Consider the following 22923-nt stretch of genomic DNA (forward strand, 5'->3'; position numbering starts at 1 on the left):
TGATTAATAACATAGTAAGGATATAGGATATAAGTTTATTTCTGCTATTAGTAAAAGAAAATTAGGCATAGTGGTAGTAGTTGATGTAAGGATGCTTAAACTGTTTGGTCAGGATAACATCCAGTGAACATGTAAAGAAGACTCTGCTATTGATACACCAACTATTAACATCTACCACCTAAAGAAAGCACAGACCCAGGTCCGAGCTGGAAGCGATAATAAAGACACAGCCACGAAACACACATGCTCTAACAAGGCGGACCCAAGGAGGGACCATGCAAAACTGTTCCTGGAATATGGAAACTAGTTTATGGAATTTTATGAATATTCATATATTGATATAACGGGAAGGGTATTTAATGAATGTCTCTGAGATAGCAAGGGGTGGACTGGGCTGAATGTCGAGTCACCCGGCTGGTCGTACTTGGCTTTTTTTATCTCCTAATTGTCTTAATTATTTTATTAAACATATTTCTTAAAATTTACCAAAAAGTGAACTTCGTTTTTCACAAGGGTGATGGGGGTGGCCGGGCCGGCCGGGGACACGCGGTTCCTCCCGCCGGCGCCGCCGCCCGGCCCAGCCCGGCCCGCCCGGTGCCCCGGGCCCGTCCCCGCCCCGCCCCGTCCCCGCCCAGCGCGGCCCGCCCCCCGTGGCCCGAGGCCCGGCAGGGTTTGTCTCCGGGCGCACATGGCGCTGTACAGCGCGGCGGCCGCGGTGCTGGCGGGGCTGGAGCGCGGCCAGGGCGGCCTCAAGAGCCTGGTGTACAACAGCGGGTTCCCGGTGCGGGCCGGGGGGCCGGGGCTGCGGGCGGGGGAGTCACCCGGGAGGGCGGGAGGAGCCCGGGGCCTGGCCGGGCCCGGCGGTGCTCACCGCTCTGCCCGTCCCGCAGCGTGTCCGGCAGCTCTACGCGCTGGTCTCCGAGACCCTCCGCTACGCCCCGGTGCTGGAGAAGCTGCTGGATGGGGCCGCGCTGCTGCAGGCCGAGAAGAAGCTGGAGCCGCAGCTGGCCAAGGTACGGCCGTCCGCGGGATTCCGGGGCGGCGGGGGCCTGGGGCCGGCGGGGCCTGGGCCGGTGTCCCGGGGCCGCGGGCCGGGCTCAGCTCGTCCCCTCCCGCAGGTCCTGGTGTATGACCTGCTCTTCGGGAAGGGGCTGAAGTGCGGGGGCCGGTGGAAGGCGCTGGCCCGGCGGCACCGGGCTCGGCTGGAGGCAGAGCTGGCCCGCATGAAGGTGCGGCACAGGGTGAGCTGCAACGAGGAGCTGCTGGCCCCGGAGAGGGCAGTAAGCGCCGCAGGTGAGCGGGCTCGGGCTGGGGGGCACCCTGTGCTGGGGGCAGTGCCGGGCTGTGTCTGACCTGTCCAGCCCCCGCAGCCTCTCAGGTCCCTCGCTATGTCCGGGTCAACACCCTGAAGACTTGTGTGGGCGACGTGATCGACTTCTTCAAGCGCCAGGGATATACCTACCTGGGCAAGGCAGCCAGGTATTTCTTTCTGCCATCTCACCTTTCCCAGAATGACAGCAAGTGGTGTGTGATGAGGTCTGGTGGGTCGAAGGGTTGCTGAACTTGGTGCTCAGAGTGGTTGGGATCCCCATTGCTCCCCACTCTTAGCTGCTGGTAGCACCCGTCTGGGTGCTGCCTAGAGCTGGTGAGGAGGTGTGGGATGAAGGGCTTTCTCAGCCTGGGCTCTCCTGAGAGCACCAGGATTAGGACTTTGTAGTCATGCTCCCTGTGTCTCATGGACAGTGTGGAGGAGCTCAAGACCCTCTCCGGGAAAAAATTCATGTCGGATCTGCATCTCCCGGAGCTGTTGGTTTTCCCTTCGCAGACAGACCTCCATGACAACCTGCTGTACACTTCAGGACACATAATTCTGCAGGACAAGGTGAGGGAACTGGGGAGCAGGAAGTTGCAGGGGCAGGAAAACTACTGACGGGGTGAACGGTGAGCTCCTTCCACAATCACTCAGCTTGCTGCAGCATTTTAAGTCTAAGCAAAAACTATGGGACTCTCCTAGTGCTTTGCTTCCATTGTTTGAAAGTTCAGGATGAAATCCTGGAGTATAAAACCCCTGTGGGAGCTGAGGACCAGCAGCTGTGAGGAGCAGGGGGCTGTGGGTTGGGCAAGGCTGTTGGAGTGTGGTGGTGGCCTTGGCCCTGTGTTAGGGTGGTCAATGTCATGATGCTGTGACCCAACAGCATCAGCCATGCCTGAAGAGGGGCCAGGTGTTTCTGCCCACTCCTCTGACAGCCTTTGGCCTCTTGCAGGCCAGCTGCCTCCCTGCCTTCCTCCTTGACCCTGTTGCTGGCTCCCATGTCATCGATGCCTGTGCTGCCCCTGGAAACAAGACAAGCCACCTGGCTGCCATCCTGAAGAACAAGGGGTGAGGGCAGGGGTGTGCAGGGGTGGAGGGAAGGGGGGAAGTGGCCCTGGACCCCTGTGCCCACAGAGAGCCTAAGGAGGTGGCAGGAGGAGCTGCAACCTGTCAGCTCAGGTGAGCTGGTGGCTCTGACAGTTCTGGGCCACTGGAGGGACCTGAGGGGACATGAAGTCACCTAGGGGTTCACTCCCAGCCCCTGGTCCTGCTCCATAACCCTGCCACAGGGGAGGCAGCTCTCAAGGTCTGCCTGCCCAGTATTTGAGTGTTTCTGGGGGCCAGGGGGTCTATTCACGGCTTCTCTTGGGTGCTGGGCTCTGCCTTCAGACAGATCTTTGCCTTTGATGCGGACCCCAAGCGCGTGGCCACCATGAGCACACTGCTGACACGGGCAGGGGTCACTGGCTGCCAGCTGGCCCAGCAGGACTTCCTGACTGTGGATCCCAGAGACCCCAGATACAGCAGGGTGACCCACATCCTTCTTGACCCATCCTGCAGTGGCTCAGGTAACGTGTGAGGCTCCAGCTGCTCACCTAGTGCCAGGCTGTGGGTGTGCAAACCCCAGGTGACAGCTTCTGTCCTGCAGGGATGGTGACTCGGGGGCCAGGGGAGGAGACGGCCCCGAGTGCTGAACGCTTGCAGGCACTGGCTGGCTTCCAGCGCCGGGTCCTCAGCCATGCCCTGAGCTTTCCAGCTCTCCAGCGCCTGGTCTATTCCACCTGCTCCCTACACCAGGAGGAGAACGAGGATGTGGTGCAGGCTGTGCTGCAGGAGTGGGGCTCGGCCTTCAGGTGGGTCTGGCTCAGTGAACCTGGAGGGCTGTAGGGCAGAGTTTGGTGCTGACCCCTTTTCCATGCCACAGGCTGGTGACTGCCTTCCCATCCTGGCCCTGCCGAGGACTCGCTGCCTTCTCTGGAGCAGAGAGCTGCCTCCGTGCTTCCCCTGCAGAGACCCTCACCCATGGCTTCTTTGTGGCTGTGCTGGAGCGGTGCAAGGAAGGGGCTGCTGTCCCCAGGTGAGAGGGGGCTGTGGGGGACTCCAGCTGCTTCTGGGGGGCACCATGGCCAAGGTCAATGCTCTGGGTACCCTGAGGAGGATGTGAGGGGATGCTGCTGTGGGAACAGGGGGAAGGAACTGTGGCACTGGCAAGTGTGGGTCAGGCTGTTTGGTCTTGCCCACAGCTCCCCGCCTGCAGCAGACAAGGAGAACCCACAGCCAGGAGAGAGAACAGAGCCAGGAGCGCCTCCCAAGAAGAGGAAAAAGAAAAAGCAGCAGATGAAAGAGTGAAACATTTTCTGGACAAACTCCTGCACAGCTGGGGGCTCCCCAGTATGTGGGGAACACATACTGGCCTGAACATAAGTCAAGCTGTGTGCCAGCTGCAGTCATTGTGAGAAAGAATTCTGTAACATGGGGAGCTGAGTGCCAACACTGGGACGCTGGTGCCAGGAAGGGGCAACTGCTCACCCAGGGTTGCCCCTTGCAGCCAGTCCTTGCTCCTGGTTTGCCCCCAAGGTAGTCCCCACTCTGCACCCTGCAGGGCTGGGGTCCTCCAGCTAGATTAAGGGTGGTTTATCATGTTCCCCTCCCCAAAATTCTAACCTCTAGCCTGATGTGGAGAAAAAGTGTTTCATTATAGGGATGAAGCAGATTAAAAGTTTCTCTCTTCACTGTCTTTTCCAGTGTATTTGTGCAGTCCTGCCCTGAAATTGCCACTGTTTACAGGAGAGGTAAAGTGTGGGGAAAAAGGTGAAATAATAATAATCCTATCCCTGCACCTCTCTTTGAATTGGGGGAGCAAAGGACATATGAACCAGAGGCTCACACACTTGAACCCCACCAGCACTACCCTGCTCTGGGAATCCCAGGATCAGGAATCACACACAGGCACAGACATGAACACAGTAATTTTATTTTAAACCAGGGACATAAGAAGCAAGGAAACAAAAATTGCACATTCACACTAAAATCCTTATCAGCCACACCAGGAATGATCCAACTCTTCTGTGAGTTAAAACCCAGTCTCCCCTCAGGTACAAGGGGCTCTCCCAAGCAGTGCCTGTGTGGCAGGGAAGGGATAGTCTTGCTCCTCACAGTGTGTGAGACTACGTGGGGCAGCCACCTGGGGGGCAGGACCAAGCTGGGGTGCCCTCAAGTTTGTCCTAGCTCATCCCCATTTTGTCAGAGCTGACCTGGTCAAACCCTGGCACCTTGACAATAGGGAACATGTGCTCTCCGGGCCCAGGACTCGAACTGGGGCACCCAGGGTCAGTCCTGGCACGCACTTGCTCTTTCCCATCTGCTTCTTCCAACCCCAAGAACACATTTTCCCAGCCTGGCTGATGTTGGCCCACTGCACCCTCAGCCATGCTGGTGGGTGATGGCCAGAACATTCCCACCAACACCTACAGGTCCTCTATATCCCCTTACTATGGGGCTGTGTCCCCTCTGTGCCACACAGAGTCCATCACCTGCCCTTTCTGCTGGGAGAGACGCCTTGACCCTGGCACTCAGCAACATAATGTGAGAGCTCCTACTCCTCACCCACAGAGAAATAATTAAAAAACTTTAAAAAACAAAAAAAGGTTTAGTCACATTCACATACATCACATTTAAAAGGAAGTGGGGGAAGCGTGGCAGAGCCTGCAGTATGCAGCTGCCTTTCCCAGCACAGTGCATTCCTGCAGGCGTAGCCAGGGTAGGAACAGCCAAACACTAACAGACAGATGCGGGGCAGGCAACTTCACTGAACCAAGCTTGAAGGAATTTGAAGGCAATTTAGCTTAAATATAAAAATAAATTTTTATTTTGTTAAAAAATGCTTAAATATTTGTGAGTTTTTTCCTTTTTTTTTTCTTTTTTTTTTTCTTTTTTTTTTTTTTAATTTAGACCTCAGCAAACACACACACTCACACGGCTCGGAGAGTAAAAACCTGGCAGCAAAGCATTCCTAGGAATGGAGTGCCCATCTCTCACCAGGGACAGGGCAGGGGGTGGCTCTGGCAGTCTCTTCTCACAAAAGGCAGGGAAGGGTGGGATCCCCACTCCTGGCTGGATGGGGACGGGGTAGCATCACAGTTCCTAGGAGCTAGTAAAACCCACTGCGGTGGAGATGAGCTGAAAATGAAAAACAACTTGGATTTGGGATGCAGGGAGAATGCATCTGCTCTGGACTCCTTCTGTTAGGAATTCCAGAGCCCCCTGAAGTGCAGAAGAGGTACTAGAAGAGAGGGAAAGGAAGGGGAGAGACTGCCACAGCTGGAACCCCCTGTCCTAGCTGCCTTTCAGTCACGACATGGAAGGAAACAACTCCCCAGTACGAGCAGCCACGCAGTGATGCTACTGTCAACACCCAATTAGCTGGGGCAAGTCTCCCCCCAAGGACTGGTGCCCCCCAAAAAAGAAACTCCAAACAGCAAATCCGGCATAACCAACATGCCGCCACGCACACAGTTCAGCTCTTCCTCCAAACTCGATTCAGTGAGCACAGGAACAGGAGCACAGATAAAGCAGAATGGGGGAGCAGGGTGGGGGCAGCCCACAACCCCACAGAGCAACGGAGATGGGAGAGGGGTGGGGGGACCCCAATCCTCACCCCGTGCCTCCAGCCCAGGTCCCAGGCTATGGCACATCCTCAGCTGGAGGTAGGAGGATATTAGGTCCCAGCGAGGGGTGTCACCCAACTGCACCTGTGGCAGTCACCTGTGGCACTGGAACAGCTAGGCTGGAACCCACTCTGGCTGCAGGCATGGGACCATGTTCACTAGGCCATGGGTGAACAATGGGAAAGATCTTGGGACCTGGTGAAGATGGTGTCTGACAGCAACTCGGAACCACAGCATGTTGCCAGCCAGGTTCTGAGTGGGACACGGCCTTTGGGCAGGCTAAGGGCTGGGGTGGGGCATGGGAACAGCTAGAAGAAGCATATGGGGAGAAATGAACACATTATTAACCAAGACAAAATAAATTGAGGGAAAGAACATTGCGGATATGTACAGAGATTTGTCCAGCTTTGGCTCTGGAACTGTTCAAGTAACAAGAGTTTGGTTTATCCTGTCCCAGCATGGTCTCCGGTGGGTGTTAGGGATGTGGCCTGGTCCCACCACAGGGACAGCTCCAGCCCAGAGCTCCGCACGTGTGGGCCAGCGGAGCCCAGCAGTTCTGGGGTTACTTTTTGCGCGTGTGCTGCCTCCGTGCCTGCAGCCGTTGGCGAGTGCCCATCTTGGATCCTGCCCCGATGGAGAAAGTGGGAGTGGATGAACCTGGAAGCAGAAAGGTTGCTCAGGTCTCTGTAGCTTTGGGGTCAGTGCGATCCTCACCCTGGGAGGAACGGAAGGCTCAGCATCCCCCAGAGTCGAGGCAGGTACCACTTGAGCCGTCTCCCAGAGCACACCTAGCCCTACCACTGTTCCCAGCTCAAGGGGTCACCAGGACCCATGAGCTCCCCAAGGCTAGAACACCAACTTCCTCCTTACCAAAGGAAGTGCCAACTCCTCCAAAGCTCGAGGCAGGAGTGCTGGGTGTCCTGAAGGAAATGGTGTTGTTTCCACTGCCCACGGCTCCAGGGACAGGTGTGCCCTGCCCAAAGGTGGGCACCGAAGCTCCTGGAAAGCAACAGGTCACTGTGAGCCAGGGTAGACAAAGGAGAAAAGCCTTTGGGAGCTGGTAGCACCCAGAGGAGGCACAGGATGCTCTCTGGGGGCTGAAGTACCACAATTCATTGCCCAGAACCAGCCACTGCTCCTGAAAAGCCCTTTTAATGCGAAAGTTACACTTTCTGGATAATCCCTGGTGTCTCCGAACAGCAGGGCTGCACAGAAGGATTTGCCAGGGAGGAACAAAGACCTTGGCCTTCCTAGATCAAGGAGTAGCTCTCTGTATGGGTTCCAGTTCCATGGGAACTGGGAATATCCAGTGAAGATCTGAAGTGTTAGGGGAAACCCTGAGGGCAAGCATGAAGTGATGGCAATTGCTGGCTGGCAGCATTCCAGCTTGCTAAGGCATTCCAGGTGGTTGTTAAGGACTCAGGCTCCTGCAAGACACTGGGAAGGGCAGAGCTGAGGAGTTGGTGCCTTCAGAGGGGCCAATGAGTAGAGTTTAGGGACACCCCTCCCCAGAGGGCTAGGATCCTTAAAGGGAGTGATGGGAGTGCCTTCCCTTTGTATGGTAATACTCTACATAGCAGGACTACTGGCCTCACCCAGGAGCCTGGCAAGGTCCATCAGGAATACTACTACCCAACCCTAGACGCTCAAGATGGCATGTCTCCCCCCATCCCATCCTGGAAATGTTCACCACCATGTTGGATAGGGCCCTGAGCAACCTGGTCTAGTGGAAGGTGTCTCTGCCCATGGCAGGAGGGTGGATCAACATGACCTTCCAACATGGTCCCTTCCAACATGGTCCTTTCCATGATGACTCACCTCCAAATGCAGGCTTGCTGTTGGGAGTGCTGGTCATGGTGAAGGCAAAGGGCGTGCTCTGGCCCTGCGCTCCCAGTGCACTCTGTGGCAGAGATGAGCCGAAGGGCGTTGCTGCTGGGGCTGCCCCACTTTGCCCAGCCCCAAAGCTGAAGGCCACAGCCGGGGACCCACTGCTGAGGCCTGGTGTACCCAACCCAAAGGCGCTGGTGGGCGGGCCCGGCTGGGTGGTGGCCCCAAAGGTGAATAGAGATGGGGTGGTGCCAAAGACAGTGGCACTGGTGGTGCTACTTGCGGTCTGAGTGGTGGCACCAAAGCTGGATGTGGTGGAGGTGGCTGTTCCAAAAGAGAACACCGAGGTGGTGGTCCCGAACGCTGCCTGGGTGGTGCTAGTACCAAAGGAGCCCTGAGCACTGGTTGTACCAAAGACTGACTGGGCACTACTGCCAAATGCTGGCTGAGCCACTGACTGTGCTGGGGGGGCTCCGAAACTGAACGAGGGGTTCAAGCTGATGGGGCCAGTAGCAGGCTTGCTGGCAGGCACCTGGCTCTCGGCAGCCCCAGTGCTGAAGGTGAGCTGGCTCCCAGTGTCGGGGTATGGTGGTGGTGGCTTTGCACTGGCTGAAAAGCTGCCAAAAGCTGAAACGGAGGAGCTGAACGTCAGTGGTGCTTGAGCTGTGGTGGCTGGGGCAGAGGAGGTCAGTGTAGTGCTCCCAAATATGCTAAAGCCCACGGTGGTGGCAGCAACTGTTGAATTCGAAGATACCTGGCCAAAGGCAGAGCCTCCAGGGACACTCGTGGTGGCAGTGACTGTGGCTGGAGGTGGCTTCCCAAACTGGAACACAGGCCCTGAGGTGGCAAAGCTGGTTTCTGTGCTGGGAGCTGAGCTGGCGAGGCCCCCGAACAGGAAGGGCTGTGCTGTGCTGGCGGAGGTGGTAGCAGTGACAGTCACACTGGGGGCAGGGCCAGTGGAAGCAGACGGGTTCAGTCCAAAGCTGAAAACAGGTTTAATGGTGGCATCTGTGGAGGAACTCTGGGTGGTGGCAGTTGTAGCTGCAGTGGTGAAGATGACACTGGGAAGACCAGTGAATCCTGCCAGAGTAGCTGTGGAGGCCGTTGGTGGCTCTGAGGCCGGCTGTGCCATGGGACTGAAGGTGAAAGGAGAGACTTTCACTGGAGATGAAGCTGCAGTGATGCTGCCAAAGATAGGCTTGAATATGGAGGATGTGGAGGACGTTGACGCAGGGCCTGAGCTTGCAGACACGGTGGTCGTTGTGGAAGTGACAGATGTGCAGGCTGCTGCATTCTCACTCTTTGGCACAGCACCAAAGATAGGCTTGAAGATGGGAGTCGTGGTGGGCACAGCAGTGGCTGTGGTGGGCACAGCAGTGGATGCAGCAGTGGCCATGGTAGGCACAGCAGTAGCCACAGGCACTGCTGGTTGGCTGGCTGGAGGGGTGCTCAGCATCCCAAACAGGATGCTTGGCTTTGGGAAGGAGGGAGGCTTGCTGGGGGTCTGGCCCAGCTCGGTGAACACAGGAGGGGCCAGGCTGCTGGGGGGTTGCACTGCCAGAGCAGCGGGAGCACTGGAGGCAGGTGTGCTCAAGACAGACACAGGCTTAGTGTCAGCAGAAATGGTAGGCAGAGAGCTTGACTCCAATGACACAGCAGGAGCAGGTGGCTGTGCAGCTGATGGAGGTGGTTGGGAGGCTGACACAGCTCCAGTGGAGTCTGGAAAGGGGAAAGAGCTTATTTACGGACAAGGGGCAGTTTCAGAAGCCCACCCTTCTGCCAGGTACCCACCCACTGTTGCAAAGGCTCCCATCACACCCAGTCCTCCACAGTTACCACAGCCTCCAGCAGAACCAGGGGCTCAACCCTGAAGCCCTGCCTGCTAGCTCTGCTGCCAGCAGAGCTTTTGAACAACAGACTTTGAACAACAACAGCTGAACAACAGCTGCCTCATGCAGAGGCAACAAGGAGTTCCTGCTGTACCTGCCCAACTCTGCTGGCATTCCACTGTGCCAATTCTTCTCCTCCTCACCTGGTGCTGTGGATACAGCCTGGCTGCTCTGCATCTTCTTCAGGCTGTCTAGGGGCGAGGAGCTAGCCAGGGTAGGAGCTGTGGAGGCAGGCATAGGCCCAGGGGAGGTCACACCAAACATCAGTGGCTTGGACACAGGCATCATCTCTGCAGTAGTGCTGGGGACTGCATCTAAGGGAAACAGCAAGATATCAGGAGCTACAATTGGCTGTGAGGAACAAACCCATAGCAGAGCTTCCCAGGAGGCAGGGGAACTGCACCTACAGCCCTGGACAACCTCACCCAACACCACAAGGCATGAGATCTTCTCAGCTAGAAGGCATCAAGAGCACCCCCAGACTGAGCGTGATCCCACCCCTCCACATTCCTGGCCCTTGCTTACCAGCTTTATCCTCCAAGACACTGTTGAACCACTGCAGCACTGCCTTCTTCTCTGCATCCAGGTCCTCTGAGGTGATGGAGTAGCCCAGCTGAGGCGGCGGGGGCTGCCAAGAGAGAGCAGCAGCAGCTTAGCTCCTTCCCAGGGAAGCAGGCAGAGCCTCTTTTGAAGGTGTGCTGGTGACTGGCTGTGGCGAGCCCTGTGAAGCAGGTGGTCCTACCGCAGCTACCGTGCAGCTCCAGTCCCCAACTCTGGTGGGCCCCTGGCGTGGCACTGAGGGCATGGCAGGCCTTTCCCAGGCCATTACCTGGTCCGGCAGCAGGCAGCACAACCACGCACAGCCCACCAGACACTGGGGCTGGGGAGAGCGTCACTTCCCACTCGGCCAAGGACGGGGCCTCCTTCCTGAGGGCAGGCAGGTCAGTGTGCCCCCAGCCCTGCAGAAATTGCAGTGAGCACATTCTATTGCCAGAGTGGGGCCAAAGGGGCTGAGAGACAGTGACGTACCAGCACCAGCTGGTCCCCATGGAGAGACGACAGCAATGGGATCTTTCGCTTGCGTGTCCCACTGCTCCCTGATGCTGACGGCGGGCTCAGGGAATTCCGCTTCTTCCACACCGGTGACTCCACCACTGTAGAAGACAAGTCAGACTGAACTCTGGGCTGGAGAAGTGTTTGGTTGTAGTGATGGGGCTGCCCCTTCTGATCCCATTCAGAGGGCAGGGCCAGGGGCACAGTTTGAAGCTGAGGACTAAGTTGTGATGCCCCGGAAAAGAAGCTTCACATCCAGGAGGTCCGTGACATGAGGCTGGTGGGGCTCTGTGGGGCAGTGGCTCCCTCCCAGCTCCATGGATGGTGCCTTCCAAAACCACATGCCACAGATGACACTGTATCATTGGGCATATCCGCCATGGGCACAGAGGATTTCCTCTCTGTTTTAGCTGAGGAAGCACTGGAATAAGCTCAGACTGGAATTTGGTAAGAGTGCTTCTTATGCCACAGCAGGTTGTGGATCAAGGCTGACACCTGACCCATGCTGGGTTGGGAGCTGGACTTCTCCCTTGCAAGCCAGCTCCCAGGCATCTGCTAGCACCGCAATAGTGCCAGCATCCTCTTATCACTTGGAAATCCCACTAGGGCCAACTATCACTGAGGCCAATGGAAGTGCCACTACTGCACATGCCAAGTTTCCACGTGACCCCTCAAGCCAGGGTCTCAGACCTCAGCTGCCTCCTGTCCTGCTCTCTTGCTTGCACTGGTGACCTGGGTACAGCATCGGGGCACAGCTATACTTACCCTTCTCTGTCTGTAGCTCCTTGTCTGATTTCACTGGGGTGGAAGTGCTGGAATGATGTGACTCCTCTTCCCTGTGTAAGCAGGAGGGACAGTTAGGGTCAACCCTGGGCTCAGCCCTGTTCCCAGGGAGCAGGATGAGACTGAAGAAGCTGAAGACTCACATGGGTATCCCTGGTGTGTTTATTTGCCTCCTGCAAACAGATCTCAGAACAAAAGCTTTGCCCAGCTCCAGGCAAAGGAGTTGCTTCCTGCTCCAGACTCAGCTTGGCTGAGCCTGTGCACCCTCCACAAGACGAGTCGGCCCCAGGACGACAGCTGGGGGTCTCAGATGGGAATCACTGCCCCTTGCAGGTTGTGCCTACCCAGTCGGTTTTGTCAGTTTTAGTTCTGACTAAACTAATAAGCTCAGGCTCCTCTGACTTTGGAAAGAGGAGAACACAGGCTGTGCTCCAAGGCAGGCACTAAAATATAGATCCCGGGATTTGACTTTGAGATGGCAAAAATCAGGACCTGTTTTTTCCCAATGATCCAGCAATCCATGCCATGCCAATGCCACCAAGCACCATCACTACTGCGGCAACCTGTGCCTTTAAATCTCTGATCTGGCTTGGGAGTGGGCTAGGGGTGATACAGCTTGGACATGCCACAGCATGACAAGGTGACACAAGTGGGTCTCTACATCATTATATCTAGGAGAGAGGCTTGGACTGCCCCAGCTCCAGTGGAAAGTGGGACTTGCATGCTAAGATGGCTGGGAAGGACTGTTCCCTTGCTGGCTGGCCATCAGCAAGCAGGCACTTGCCATGTGACTGGCTGATTACCTGGCTTTCTTGAGAGGCCACTCTGGTGTCTGAGGGCGGGAGGACGCTGGGCTGGACAGAGGGGACACGCTCACACCACTTCTCTTCCACAGCTGGAATGTAGAGAGATACCAGCAGTAACTTGGCATGGGTATAGAAGAGAGCTATCCTTCCTCCTCCCTGCTCACCCACACTAAGCCCCATTGCCCAGGGCCATGGCTGTTGAGCCCAATGAGCTCAGAGCTTCTCCTGCTTCATCACCACTTAAACTCCCCTCCACATTTTAGGGAGCACAAAGTCACCCCAAGCTGAATCCACATGAGGAACAAGCAGCCTCCAGGGCCTTTACAGCTCTGGCTGAGCACAGGGACGGAAGACACTGCTGGGCCCACTTTTGCCTTTGTGTGACACAGGCAAAGGCCACCCAACTGCTTTGGACACCTTCATGTGTCCAAAGCACATGAGCAGCAGAGGGCTGCTCTGGCAAGAGCTAGGACCTCCTTGCCAGGAGTTCAAAGCAGATGGATCTCAGTGCAAGGGTCAGACTCTCTGCAGCCCCAGCAAATCCCACCCTCCCCACTGCCTGAAGCAAACCTTTCCCCACACAGACAGTACCTCAGTGGCCATGGCTATATATCCCTGGCACATCTGCAAGCCCAGACAGGCCACAAGCAGAGCTCAATTGCAGGTGGGACCTGGGTCAGAGTGGGAACACACAGCTCCCAGCCCCTACACTGCTGACTCCAGCTGAAAAGGTGTAAGCACAGCAAAACCACTTTTTTTCTCCTAAACATGGATCTATCCAGTCTAGCACGCTGGCCAAGAAGGAGGAGAGAGAGGAAAACAGTCTTGCTCTTGGTTTGGTGTAAAAGCAGCAGTACAGCTCAGCCTGGGACTCTTCCAAAAACCAGATAATTGCTGCTTGGACCATGGCCTACAGCCCACTTGATTCCCAGGATGGCGAGACTGCCAGGCCGAGCACACTGGGTCCAGGCAGCCAGCCACACTAGTGTCTCCTCACGAGCCCAAAGCTGGGGTTACATGGGTGACCTCAAAAGAATGTCAAGCTACAGTGTCCCTACCTGTGTGAGGCCCCGGCTGGAGCTGTAGGAGCTGGCGATGGCATTGCGGATGGAGCTGGGGATCCCACCAGCGTAGGTGTTGTTGAGGGAGCTCATGGAGGAGGTGCGAGACCTCTTGTTGGAGCAGTCATCTGGGCAGTGTGAGATGAGGCCCCTCTTCAGAGAGCCTGGCCTGGAAGGGGATGAAGGTTTGATGACCACCATTCCTGCCCACCAGTCCTTTCCATGCAGGGCAGGTGAAGGAAGGCAATCCTGCTTAGAAACAACCCTCAGCAGCAGCACAGCTCTGCTGTCACAGGATGACAGACTGAAGGCACAACCACAGCTTCTCTTAGTCTGCCATGAAGCCAGGCTCTGCACGCAAAACCCAAGCTCCTTTTCCAGATCCCACAGACATTTGCTCCCTCCCATCCCAGGAGTTGTTTTTGGCCCACTGGGCACTTACTTGGGTATGAGAGAAGCAGGGGCACCATTGGCTATCAGTGGCTCAAATGCTGACTGCCCACTCCCACTGCTGTCGTGGCGCCTGTGGGAAGAGAGTGTGAAAGTCTATGACTGTGGAAGCCTCTTCCAGCCTGGGGAAAGGCAGGCTGAGCACCCAGAGACAGATCAAACCTTGCTTTTTTCCTGGCACCCAATACCCAGGACAGAGCTTTCCCCATCTACATCCTGCTGCTGATTTTCTCTCCCTGGGGGCTGTCCTCACTGACTCTCACCCCAAACACCAGAAGCTCCTCCAGCTGCCTGCTGGGCACAATAGTTTGGTTTTAAAAAAAATTTAAAATCTTTCCTTAAATCCATTACTCTAAGCCAAAATACTTAAAAAAATGAGCTGCTGAATCTTTCTGAACAGGCCTGAGCTCTGAAACTCCCACCTCTGACCTCTTCCTAACCACTGCCCTGGACAGTTCAAGTCAAAAAACTGAATTCCCCTTTTCACCATGATTTCGTGAGAATCTGAAGTGTTAAAACTTAAAAAAACCCCACAGACACCCTGCTGTAAAGTGGAGCTGGAGATGAGGACAGCCTGTCACTTGGCCAAGTGCTCCCCTCAAGACCAGAGCATGCTGACCCCAAAGAACAGGCAATCCCACACTCTCCAGCTGACACAGCTTCTCTCTGTCCACCAAGGACACAGAATTTTCTATCTACCAGCATTTCTCGTGATTGCCAGACATTTATGCCTTCAAAACTGGCTTTTATGGCAGAGCTGTGTATTAGCCTATTAAAAAAACAGTTTAAATGTCTGTGCACCCGTTCTGTTGTCATCCTGATTGGTTCTTGTGGGGCTCAGATCCAATGAGCTGAGCATTCAGAGATGGGAATTCAGTGCTGAAGGAAGATGGTGTGCCCCTGCTTTACCCTGCTCTGCTTCCTGGGCCACCTCCAGCAGCAGCCCCAGTACAGGACAATGCCCCAGGCACTGCCTAAGCAGCATCTCAGCTCCCCATCCCAGCTCAGATGGAAGAGCCTCCATGGACACAACTAGGAAGGATGAAGCAACTGTTGGTGCAAGTCTAGAAAAGAACTACAAATCTGGTTAAGGGGACTGGAGCACCTCTGCTATGGAAACATGCTGAAACAGCAGGGGCTGTTCAGCCAAAAGCAGAGAAGGTTGTGTGGAGATCCCAGCAGCCTTTCAGGATCTGAAGGAGCCTGCAAGAAAGCTGGAGAAGGACTGCATCAAGTAGTGCAGTGATAAGACATGGCAGAAAGGCTTCAAATCAAAAGCAGGGTAATTCAGGATGCTTATACAGAATAAATTCTTCCCTCTGAGGCCCTGGCACAGGCTGCCCAGAGAAGCTGTGGCTGCCTCATGCCTGGAAGTGTTCAAGACCTGGTTGGACAGGAGTTGGAGAAATCTAGTCTAATGAAGGGCGTCCCTGCCCATAACAGTGGGTGGCACTGGATGAGCTTTAAGGTTCCTTCCAACCCAAATCATCCTGTGATTCTAGGAAAAGCAAAAAGGTGAGATAGCAAGGCAGTGTTGTGGCTCGATAGCTGGAAAGGTTCTGGCAGACCATGGCTCTCAGGATTTACTCCTTGTCATTCCTAGGACACTGGCAAGAACATAGCACCCTCCCTCCTTCAAATGCAGGGATGGAAGTTACTGACCTTGAGTAACAAAAGTAGCAGACAGTGTCTCATTTACTCTCATTTCACCTCCTTCTGCAAGATCAGCTCACAAGAGAAGTGCTCGGAGCTCTCCAAGTGGAACACTTCCACCTGGGAATCCTGTCTCTCCCATTAGCCCAGGGCTGACGAAGGACAGAGCCCACAGCAGACACCAATGTTTCCCACCGTGCTTTCCCAATAAGGAGACAAACTCCCATAAGGAGACAAGTTGCTTCCCACCCAGGCTTCCCAAAACACATCCCAGCCAGGGAGGGGAACACACTGGACCCACACCTAAACCACATTCCTTTGACCACAACAGAGAACTCTGACATGCAGCACCAAGGGTCGTGCTTCCCATACTTCCTCTTCACAGCTCACTTCTTACAATACTTTTCCAGTCCTGACTCCACATCTCATGGGGCCTGGCATGCCCTGGGACACATCCCATTTGTCACCTCTGGAACAAGAATCCCATCTGTGACCTTCCCAACACACTGGATGCAACTTGAACTGCTCTCTTTTCACCTTCTTTTGCTCTCCTGGTCGTTCCCAAACGTCTGGTCCTCCTCCTCCTCTTCCTCCGCAGCTCTCTTCCTGCTCTCCCTGATGGCATTCAGCACAGTCTCCTTCGCACACGGGTCAGAGCTGCTGGTGGCCGGGAAGGCCAGAGGCGAGACCAGCTGCTCTAGACTGTGGAACAGAGCAGAGGGAGGTGTGACACAGGCTGGGATCCCTGGTCTGATTCCCCCACGGAAAGGAGGACGCAGCCCTTCCCGGGGGTTTGGCCAGCACCATCCTCCCAGCCCCACGGCAGCGCTCGGGATGGGATGCTGTCTCCCGGGCACACCAGGCCGGCTGAGGGCTCCCCGCGGTGTGTCCCGGTCTGCTCCGTACTCACGCCGGGGAGCGGGCGATGCCGACAGCCGGCGGGGCGATCCTCACGGTGACGGGGCTGCGGAGCGGGGCGGCACGGCGGGCCCACGGCGCCCCGCGAGGGGAGCCGCCCTCCCAGCGGGCGGCGGGCAGGCACAGCGGCACGGCCGGCCGGGCCTCGGGCAGCGGGTACCGGCGGCGAGGGGCCTGCGGCCGGCAGCGAGGAGCCCTACGGGACAGAGCGCGGTCAGCGCCTCCGACGAGGCCCGGCGCTTCCCCGCCCGCTCCATCCCCACCTTCCCCTTGCTTACCCGGGCTGGGGGCGGCGCGGCGCGGCCCTGGCGGCCGGGCCCCCGTTGGCGGCGGCTTTGCTGGGCGGGCGCGGCGCGAGCGGGCCGGGCCGCATGGCGCACCAGGCACCCGCCGCGCCCAGCGCCGCAGCGCCCAGCAGCGCGCCCCGAAGCAACAGCCAGGCCAAGGCGAGGGCCAGGGCGAGCGCCAGCGCGGCGGCCACGGCCAGCGCGACCCTCACGGCCCCATCCCGCCGCCCGCCCGGGCCCGCGCCCGCCATCGCCGCGCGCCCGCCGCTCCCGGCGTGCTCCGCGGGGCGGAGCGGGTGGGCGGGGCGGGGCTGAACGGCAGGGCGGGAGCTCCCCGAGCGGGCAGAGCTTTAGGGGGAGCGCGGCCGGCCCTCTCGGCACGTACTGCGGGACGGGGCTCAGGGGAGGACACGCCCGGCAAGGGCGGCTTTCTGCCTCAGCGCCACCGGCGCTGCCTTCATGGGGCCCCGTGTGTGGGCGGGGCTTAGCGGTGGGGCGGGGCGAGCGGTGACGGGGCGTGGCCTCCGGGGGCGGAGCTCCTGGGGCGGGGGGCGTTTCCCGCCGCGCTGTGTGGGCGGAGCTCCCGGGGCACGGCCGGCCCTCCCCGCGGGCTCCCGGCATGCTCTGCGCGGCTGGGCGGGGCGTCCCCGTCCCATACCCGTGACCTCTCAGGACATCCCCATTCTCTTTTCCCGTTCCCCGGCCAGGGTCTGCCCTCCTCGTCATCCATCTCCCCTGCCTCAAGCCATGTGCCTCTGTCCCCACCCCCATCCCTTCCCCACCACGTCTCCCCCACCCAGATTCCGATTTCCCCGTGCCTACTCGAATCCACAGTCCTGTTTACCACCCCAATTCCCATGTCCTCCCTCTCCCAGTCCCTGTGTTCCCATCCTGTTTCTAACAACCCCCCAACATCATTCCAGCCTCTGTGTCCTCCCCTCTGCCCCTCCCTATGTCCCTCTCCCCATGCTGTCCCCTACAGCCCCCCTACACCATTCCAGCCTGTCGCGGTCTCACTCCCTGTATCCTCACGTCCCCAGTCCCGACATCGTATCTGACCGCGTGTCCCACGTGCAGGAACCCGGGGGCAGAGCCCTGCCTCTCCCGTCACCACCGTGTCTAACCTGTCCGTCATCTCAACTGAAGGCTGCCATTGCCACCATCCCATTCTGAGGACAAGGCTGGGAACTGTGGGAAATTCTCTCTGACTGGCCGTGCCTTTAGGGTATCCAGGAGACATGGCTATCCCCTGTGGATTTCCCACCTCACTGCCAATCAGCCAGTCCTGCAGAGCAGGGACCATGGCAGGCAGGGACAATAGCAGGGAAAATAACAGGAACCATGGCAGGGACAGTGGCTGCTCTAACAGGGCTTTCCCAGGGGTCCAGGTCGCCCTGGCAGGGCTGGAGGACACTAGGTGCTGCCCAGGGTGGGTTAACCATGCTTAGGAGGGGACATGCCCCTGAGAGCCCGGTCTATGGACTCCATAGGCCACCCAGCAGCAGGACCCCCTGACACAATGGCTCTGCTGGGATGACCCGAGAGCACAGGATGATCTGCGTGGCCTCCTCACTGCAGCATCACCCCTCCAGGAAGGGAGGACAAAGCAACCCGTGCTCCTTGGGGCTGGGACCACATCCTGGTGCCCTCCCAGCTAAAAGAGGTGACATGCAGGGTTGGCCATAGGGACACGCAGGTGTAGGACAGTGGGGGCAAAGGCTGGAGGTCATCACCAGTACAACACCCAGGTCACCTTGACACCAAGTGATTTTAGAGGGGGCCACTAAGCATACTGATGAGGGCAGAGCCCAGGACTCCCTTGTGACACAGGTCCCCTGTGTCCTCCCCTCCCCCGCCAAGCTGTGAGGCTGGGCTGAAGGCTTTATTGAAAAATCCAAAGCAAACAACATGGTCATTATTATCATACAATGAAAACCCAAATCAACTCGCCCTGCAGCAGGGGGTGGCACACCCCCACCATCCTTGTCACCAGCTGCCATCACAGGGGACACCTGCCTATGCCTGGCAAGTGGACAAGTGGATTTGGCCAAGAACAGTGCCGCTGTCCTCAAGCCCCCACTGCCACTGTGACCCCCATGCTGCTCCCCGGCCCCAAGGCCTGAGGTAGTTGGGCATGCAGGCAAGACTCCCTCCCAAAAAAAGTGGGAAGGGTTTTGGGGCTCCCTATGTCCTGCAGGAACGAGGTGGTTGGTATTGCATCTGAGGGGAGCCAGCACTGGTTGAGGATGGGGAAGCAGCAGGACCCCCAGGAGGAGGTTAAGGTCCCTCTGGCAGGCTGGTACAAAGAGTGGGTGGCCTGGCAGCAGGGCTGGCAGGGGACACAGGAACAGTGGGTCCCTGCATGCTGGATGGCTGCGTGGAGGGGTGGCAGCTCTGAGGCCATGGTGGTGGCAGGTCCCACTGCTCCAGATGCCAGCTGGGTGCTGACAGGTGGGCATTGCTGGGAAAGCACACAGTGACAGCCCAGCCCCTTCCCAAAGGGAGAAAGGCCAAACCCTGCCCTCAGCACCCGAAGTGGAGGGACACTGGCCCCAGCAGGGCCACCAGCCAGACAGTGGGGGATGGGGACATCACTGCATGGTCTAACATCACTGTCTCCACTGCAGCAAAATGAGCTGGGGGGCCCGGACATGGCTGATGCCCCCTGCCCTCTGAGCCCCCTACTCAAGGCACAAAGGTTCCCTGGCTGGTTCCAGCCCCACGGCCACCCCTGCCCACAGCCACACTGGCCCTGGTCCCCCTGCACCCAAGAGGGTGGTGATGACACCAGGGTGGCACCAAAGTGAACAGGGACAGGGAGCAGCTTACTCTGGCTTTGGGATGCTCTGCTTTTGGAGCATCCTGACTTCCCCCCAGTCATCTGTGCTGCTGCCCTAGAGTCCCCCATCCCCAGGAGCTGGTGGCTTGTGCGGTGGCACTGTTGTGGCCAAAACTCGCACCCAGCACCTTGTGGAGGGTTTATTGCTGGCATGAACACAGTGAACTGTCAGGGCAGAGCAGCCCAGCTCAGGGGATGCCTGGGAGGCATTTTGGGGAGCTGGAATAAGGGGCAGGAGCTCATGGCAGCATCTCTCCTGCTGCTGCCCCTTTCCTAGCTGTTCCTGGCCCCTGTGTCACCAGCCAGGGTGTCCCATGGGAATACCACCTCTCAGCCTGCAGTAGCCAAAGGCACTCGGTGTCGCTGCCGAGGGGGAGCACACTTAGCACCAAGCCCAGCAGCACCCCGAAAGCTGTCCCCCACCCAGTGGGACCCTCTGGGCCTTCAGCATGCTATTTCCCGGGAGGGGTGGATGTCCATGTTGAGCCAGTGGCTGGATTAAGGCTGGAAAAGCAGTGAGAGGCAAGAGAAGCCTGACTGCTATCACACAGCCAGAGATGGCTCTAGGAGTTCCCGGAATCTGTGCAAAAACAAAACTAAAGGGTTAAAGACCCCCGTGTAGACACCTCCCCCCACCCCTAGCAGCTCTAATAAATACAGGTGTGGTTTGTGCCCTGGCCCTGGGGTCTCACTGGCAGCTCAGCTCTGGTGCTGGAGGCAGCTCCTGGGGGGACACAGGGGACCTGTGTTTCAGGGGGGTTTCTGCACCACTTCCTTGGGGATCTTCTCAACAGACTGCACCAAGTGAGGTTCCAGGGGTGTCCCCCGCGGGTTGCTTCTACCACGGGTGCTAATCTGCAGCTATAGGTGGGAAAACAGGGTCAGGGGGTGTGCTGTCCACCAGCATCCCTCTGCGACCATAGGTCTGCTCTAGCAGCACCTGAGCCCCCTGCCTGGGGGGATGATGCAGATCCCACATATTAAGGTCTTTCCTGTTAAGAGACTCCATAGGATTTGCCCATGTGTGCCAACTAGCCCCAGGATTATGCCAGCTGCAGCAAAACCTCCTCACTGCCATGGGTGGCAGGCAGGGCTTCTCCACCCTGCCTCACCTTTTCCAGGAACAGCTGCCAAGCTGGAGCAAGGCTGGCACCACTCACCGTCCTCCTCCCAGCCCTCTGCCACGCCAGCCAGCTCGTAGTGCTTCTTGCGCAGCTCCCCCAGCTTCTGCCGTTCCTTCTGCAGTTGGTTCTCCAGCTCCAGCACCCGCACCTGGGGACATGGCCCAGGACATGCACACCCTGGCACGGAGCTGGGTCAAGCACTCCCCTTTCACACCCATTATGCCCCCAATATCAAGCCCAAAGACCACAGAGGTGCATCCCTTGACTGCTTCAATGATGAGTGGACCTGGGGAAAAGATGAAGCTCAGGTGGGCATTGCTTGTGCAGGAAGGTGAAAAGCACAATGATCTGTGTGGGCATCCCAGGCAGGGGAATTCCCCAGAGCTGCCTGATGCCAGGCAGAGGTGGGTGCTGTGGGTAGCGCACAGGGGGCAGGGGTGGCCATGGGCTGCTCTGTCATGGTGGGAATAGCATTGGGGAGGGATTGAGGACCAAGTGCATGTGACTCCTGGGCAAACCCATCTGTTGCCTTCACACTGTGGGCTTTGCCTTTGCTTATACTGCCTGGTCGCAGCTGGACATGGTGACCCCAAATTTGATGCCCCACCCCAGGCAGCCCAAGAGAGACATGACTAAGTGTGTTTCCCAAAACATGTGAGAATCTCCTACCTGCGAGTCCATCTCCTGACGCTTGATCTGGGTGAGTGTCATGCTGGAGAAGTCCATGTTATCTGTGGAGAAACACACCACCAGCCCCTCTCAAGCTCTGCGTCCCCACTCAGACCCTCCGGCAGCTCCCATGCTGCACCATGGGATATGCAGGGAGGGAGGCAGGGGCAGCCATGGGCAGAGACCACAGGGGCACAGCCAACCAAGGGTGGTGAGGGCCAAGAGCAGATGTTTTGGGGCAGGTTTGTGCTCCAAGTATTAGGACCAGAGGAAACAGCCTCAAGTTGTGCCAGAGGAGGTTTAGGTTGGATAAAAAGGAAAATTTCTTCATGAAAGAGGTTGTTCAGCACTGGCAGAGGAGGCCCAGGGCATGGTGGAGTCACAATTCCTGGAGGGATTTAAAAGCCATGTAGATGTGGCACTTGGGGACATGGTTAGTGGTGAGGGAACAGTTAAACACAATTGTCTTAGAGAGCTTCTCCAACACCTTAGTGACTACATGATTCTAAGATCCTTGCAGCCCAAAGCTTACCTTTCTCCTCCACCTGAGACTTCCCAGCCTTGGTGGAGGCCACCACGCTGGCCGTGGCCTGGTTGACGCCCCGGGAAGCTTGTTGGAGCTTGCAGAGGTTGGCACTGTCTTTGTCTGCCTTCACCTGCCAGGACAGTAAGGAGGGAGTCACAACCCACCAGGCAAGCAGAAGACCAGCCCCACAATCTGGGGTGACCACATGGTGCCCCAGCATCACCCTGAACCATGGGCAGGGTAGCAGCCTTACTCCTACCTTGGAGGCTGCCACCAGCTGCGCAGTGCTGGCTGCAATCTCCCGGGAACAGACCATCAGCTCCTCAAATGTCCCCTTGCCTTGCACTACCAGGTCAGCAGCATCACTGCGTGAGAGCAGAGAGGACCTGGAGCATCGTCCCGCCACCCCTGTCCCCTCCACAAGGTGATAGCAGGACTCTGCCACCCTCTCACCACTCTGGTGACAGTGGCACTTACACCATGACAGTGGCACCCCAGCCCACTGCCTTGGAGGCAGAGATGAGACCCTCGGTCCAGCGTGAATTCTTGGCATAGAACTCCTTGGGGGATGCTGCACCCTGCCGTTGGTAAAGGCACAATTAGTTACTGGGCATCCCCAGACTCCTGCTCTGGGGGAAAAGGAAGTCAGGGTGCCATTCAGAATGTGTGTGGGAGGTGGGGACACACTGAACTTGGGGGTTGTGGGGTCCCTGTGTGGGAAGGGAGATCAGGGATCACCATGACACCCCAGGAACCATAACCAGGGTGAGCCCCTGGGGGTGGAAAGGAGCTCCTGGCAGCTGCTGGGGAAGTCCCAGTGGAACAAGGGTTGGAGCAGCATGTGCACAATTACCCAGCTGGACAAGCACCCCTGTCTTCATCCCTGTCCTCAGCCCTTCCAACATCTCTGCCTGACCCCTTGCCCCCACCCCCGTCCCAGCTCACCCGTCCACTCTCCACGATCTCTCTCTGGAGGTCCTTAGAGGCGAGGACCAGGATATGGATGGCCTGCATGAGGCCTGTGCAGGAGCCCAGGATCCTGTGAGACAAACACCACTG

The 22923-nt window shown here is 57.5% G+C and overlaps 3 protein-coding genes across 6 annotated transcripts in view; 1 reads left to right on the top strand and 2 right to left on the bottom strand.

The window, feature by feature from the left end:
* The first annotated feature begins 672 nt into the window (after positions 1-672).
* On the top strand, positions 673-4049 carry NSUN5 (NOP2/Sun RNA methyltransferase 5). Its single transcript, XM_083874964.1, has 10 exons — positions 673-781; positions 891-1013; positions 1119-1293; positions 1371-1479; positions 1744-1882; positions 2265-2380; positions 2702-2880; positions 2961-3165; positions 3237-3389; positions 3556-4049. The coding sequence occupies exons 1-10, from the start codon at positions 689-691 to the stop codon at positions 3659-3661; spliced, it is 1398 nt and encodes a 465-aa protein (XP_083731090.1). The 5' UTR covers positions 673-688; the 3' UTR covers positions 3662-4049.
* Positions 4050-5605: 1556 nt separating this feature from the next.
* POM121 (POM121 transmembrane nucleoporin) lies at positions 5606-16966 on the bottom strand. Its single transcript, XM_083874965.1, has 13 exons — positions 16698-16966; positions 16412-16615; positions 16039-16203; positions 13841-13921; positions 13396-13567; positions 12335-12426; positions 11514-11584; positions 10725-10849; positions 10221-10323; positions 9839-10009; positions 7798-9525; positions 6850-6978; positions 5606-6636 (listed from the first exon to the last, which is right to left on the bottom strand). The coding sequence occupies exons 1-13, from the start codon at positions 16955-16957 to the stop codon at positions 6542-6544; spliced, it is 3396 nt and encodes a 1131-aa protein (XP_083731091.1). The 5' UTR covers positions 16958-16966; the 3' UTR covers positions 5606-6541.
* A 1614-nt stretch (positions 16967-18580) lies between these two features.
* The window catches only part of HIP1 (huntingtin interacting protein 1), a 43996-nt gene continuing 39653 nt past the window's right edge, over positions 18581-22923 (bottom strand). For 3 of the 4 annotated variants that reach the window (XM_083875041.1, XM_083875043.1, XM_083875044.1), the window contains 6 exons: positions 22810-22903; positions 22342-22442; positions 22124-22229; positions 21871-21994; positions 21339-21400; positions 18581-20817 (listed from right to left, as the gene is read on the bottom strand). In XM_083875041.1, coding sequence (XP_083731167.1) covers positions 20614-20817; positions 21339-21400; positions 21871-21994; positions 22124-22229; positions 22342-22442; positions 22810-22903 — 691 coding nt within the window. In that variant the 3' untranslated portion in view covers positions 18581-20613. The remainder of the gene's footprint in view (positions 20818-21338; positions 21401-21870; positions 21995-22123; positions 22230-22341; positions 22443-22809; positions 22904-22923) is intronic. The other variant, XM_083875042.1, reaches the window with a different exon arrangement.

This window comes from Zosterops lateralis, assembly GCF_965231275.1.
Source record: "Zosterops lateralis genome assembly, chromosome: 19".
Taxonomy (NCBI): domain Eukaryota; kingdom Metazoa; phylum Chordata; class Aves; order Passeriformes; family Zosteropidae; genus Zosterops; species Zosterops lateralis.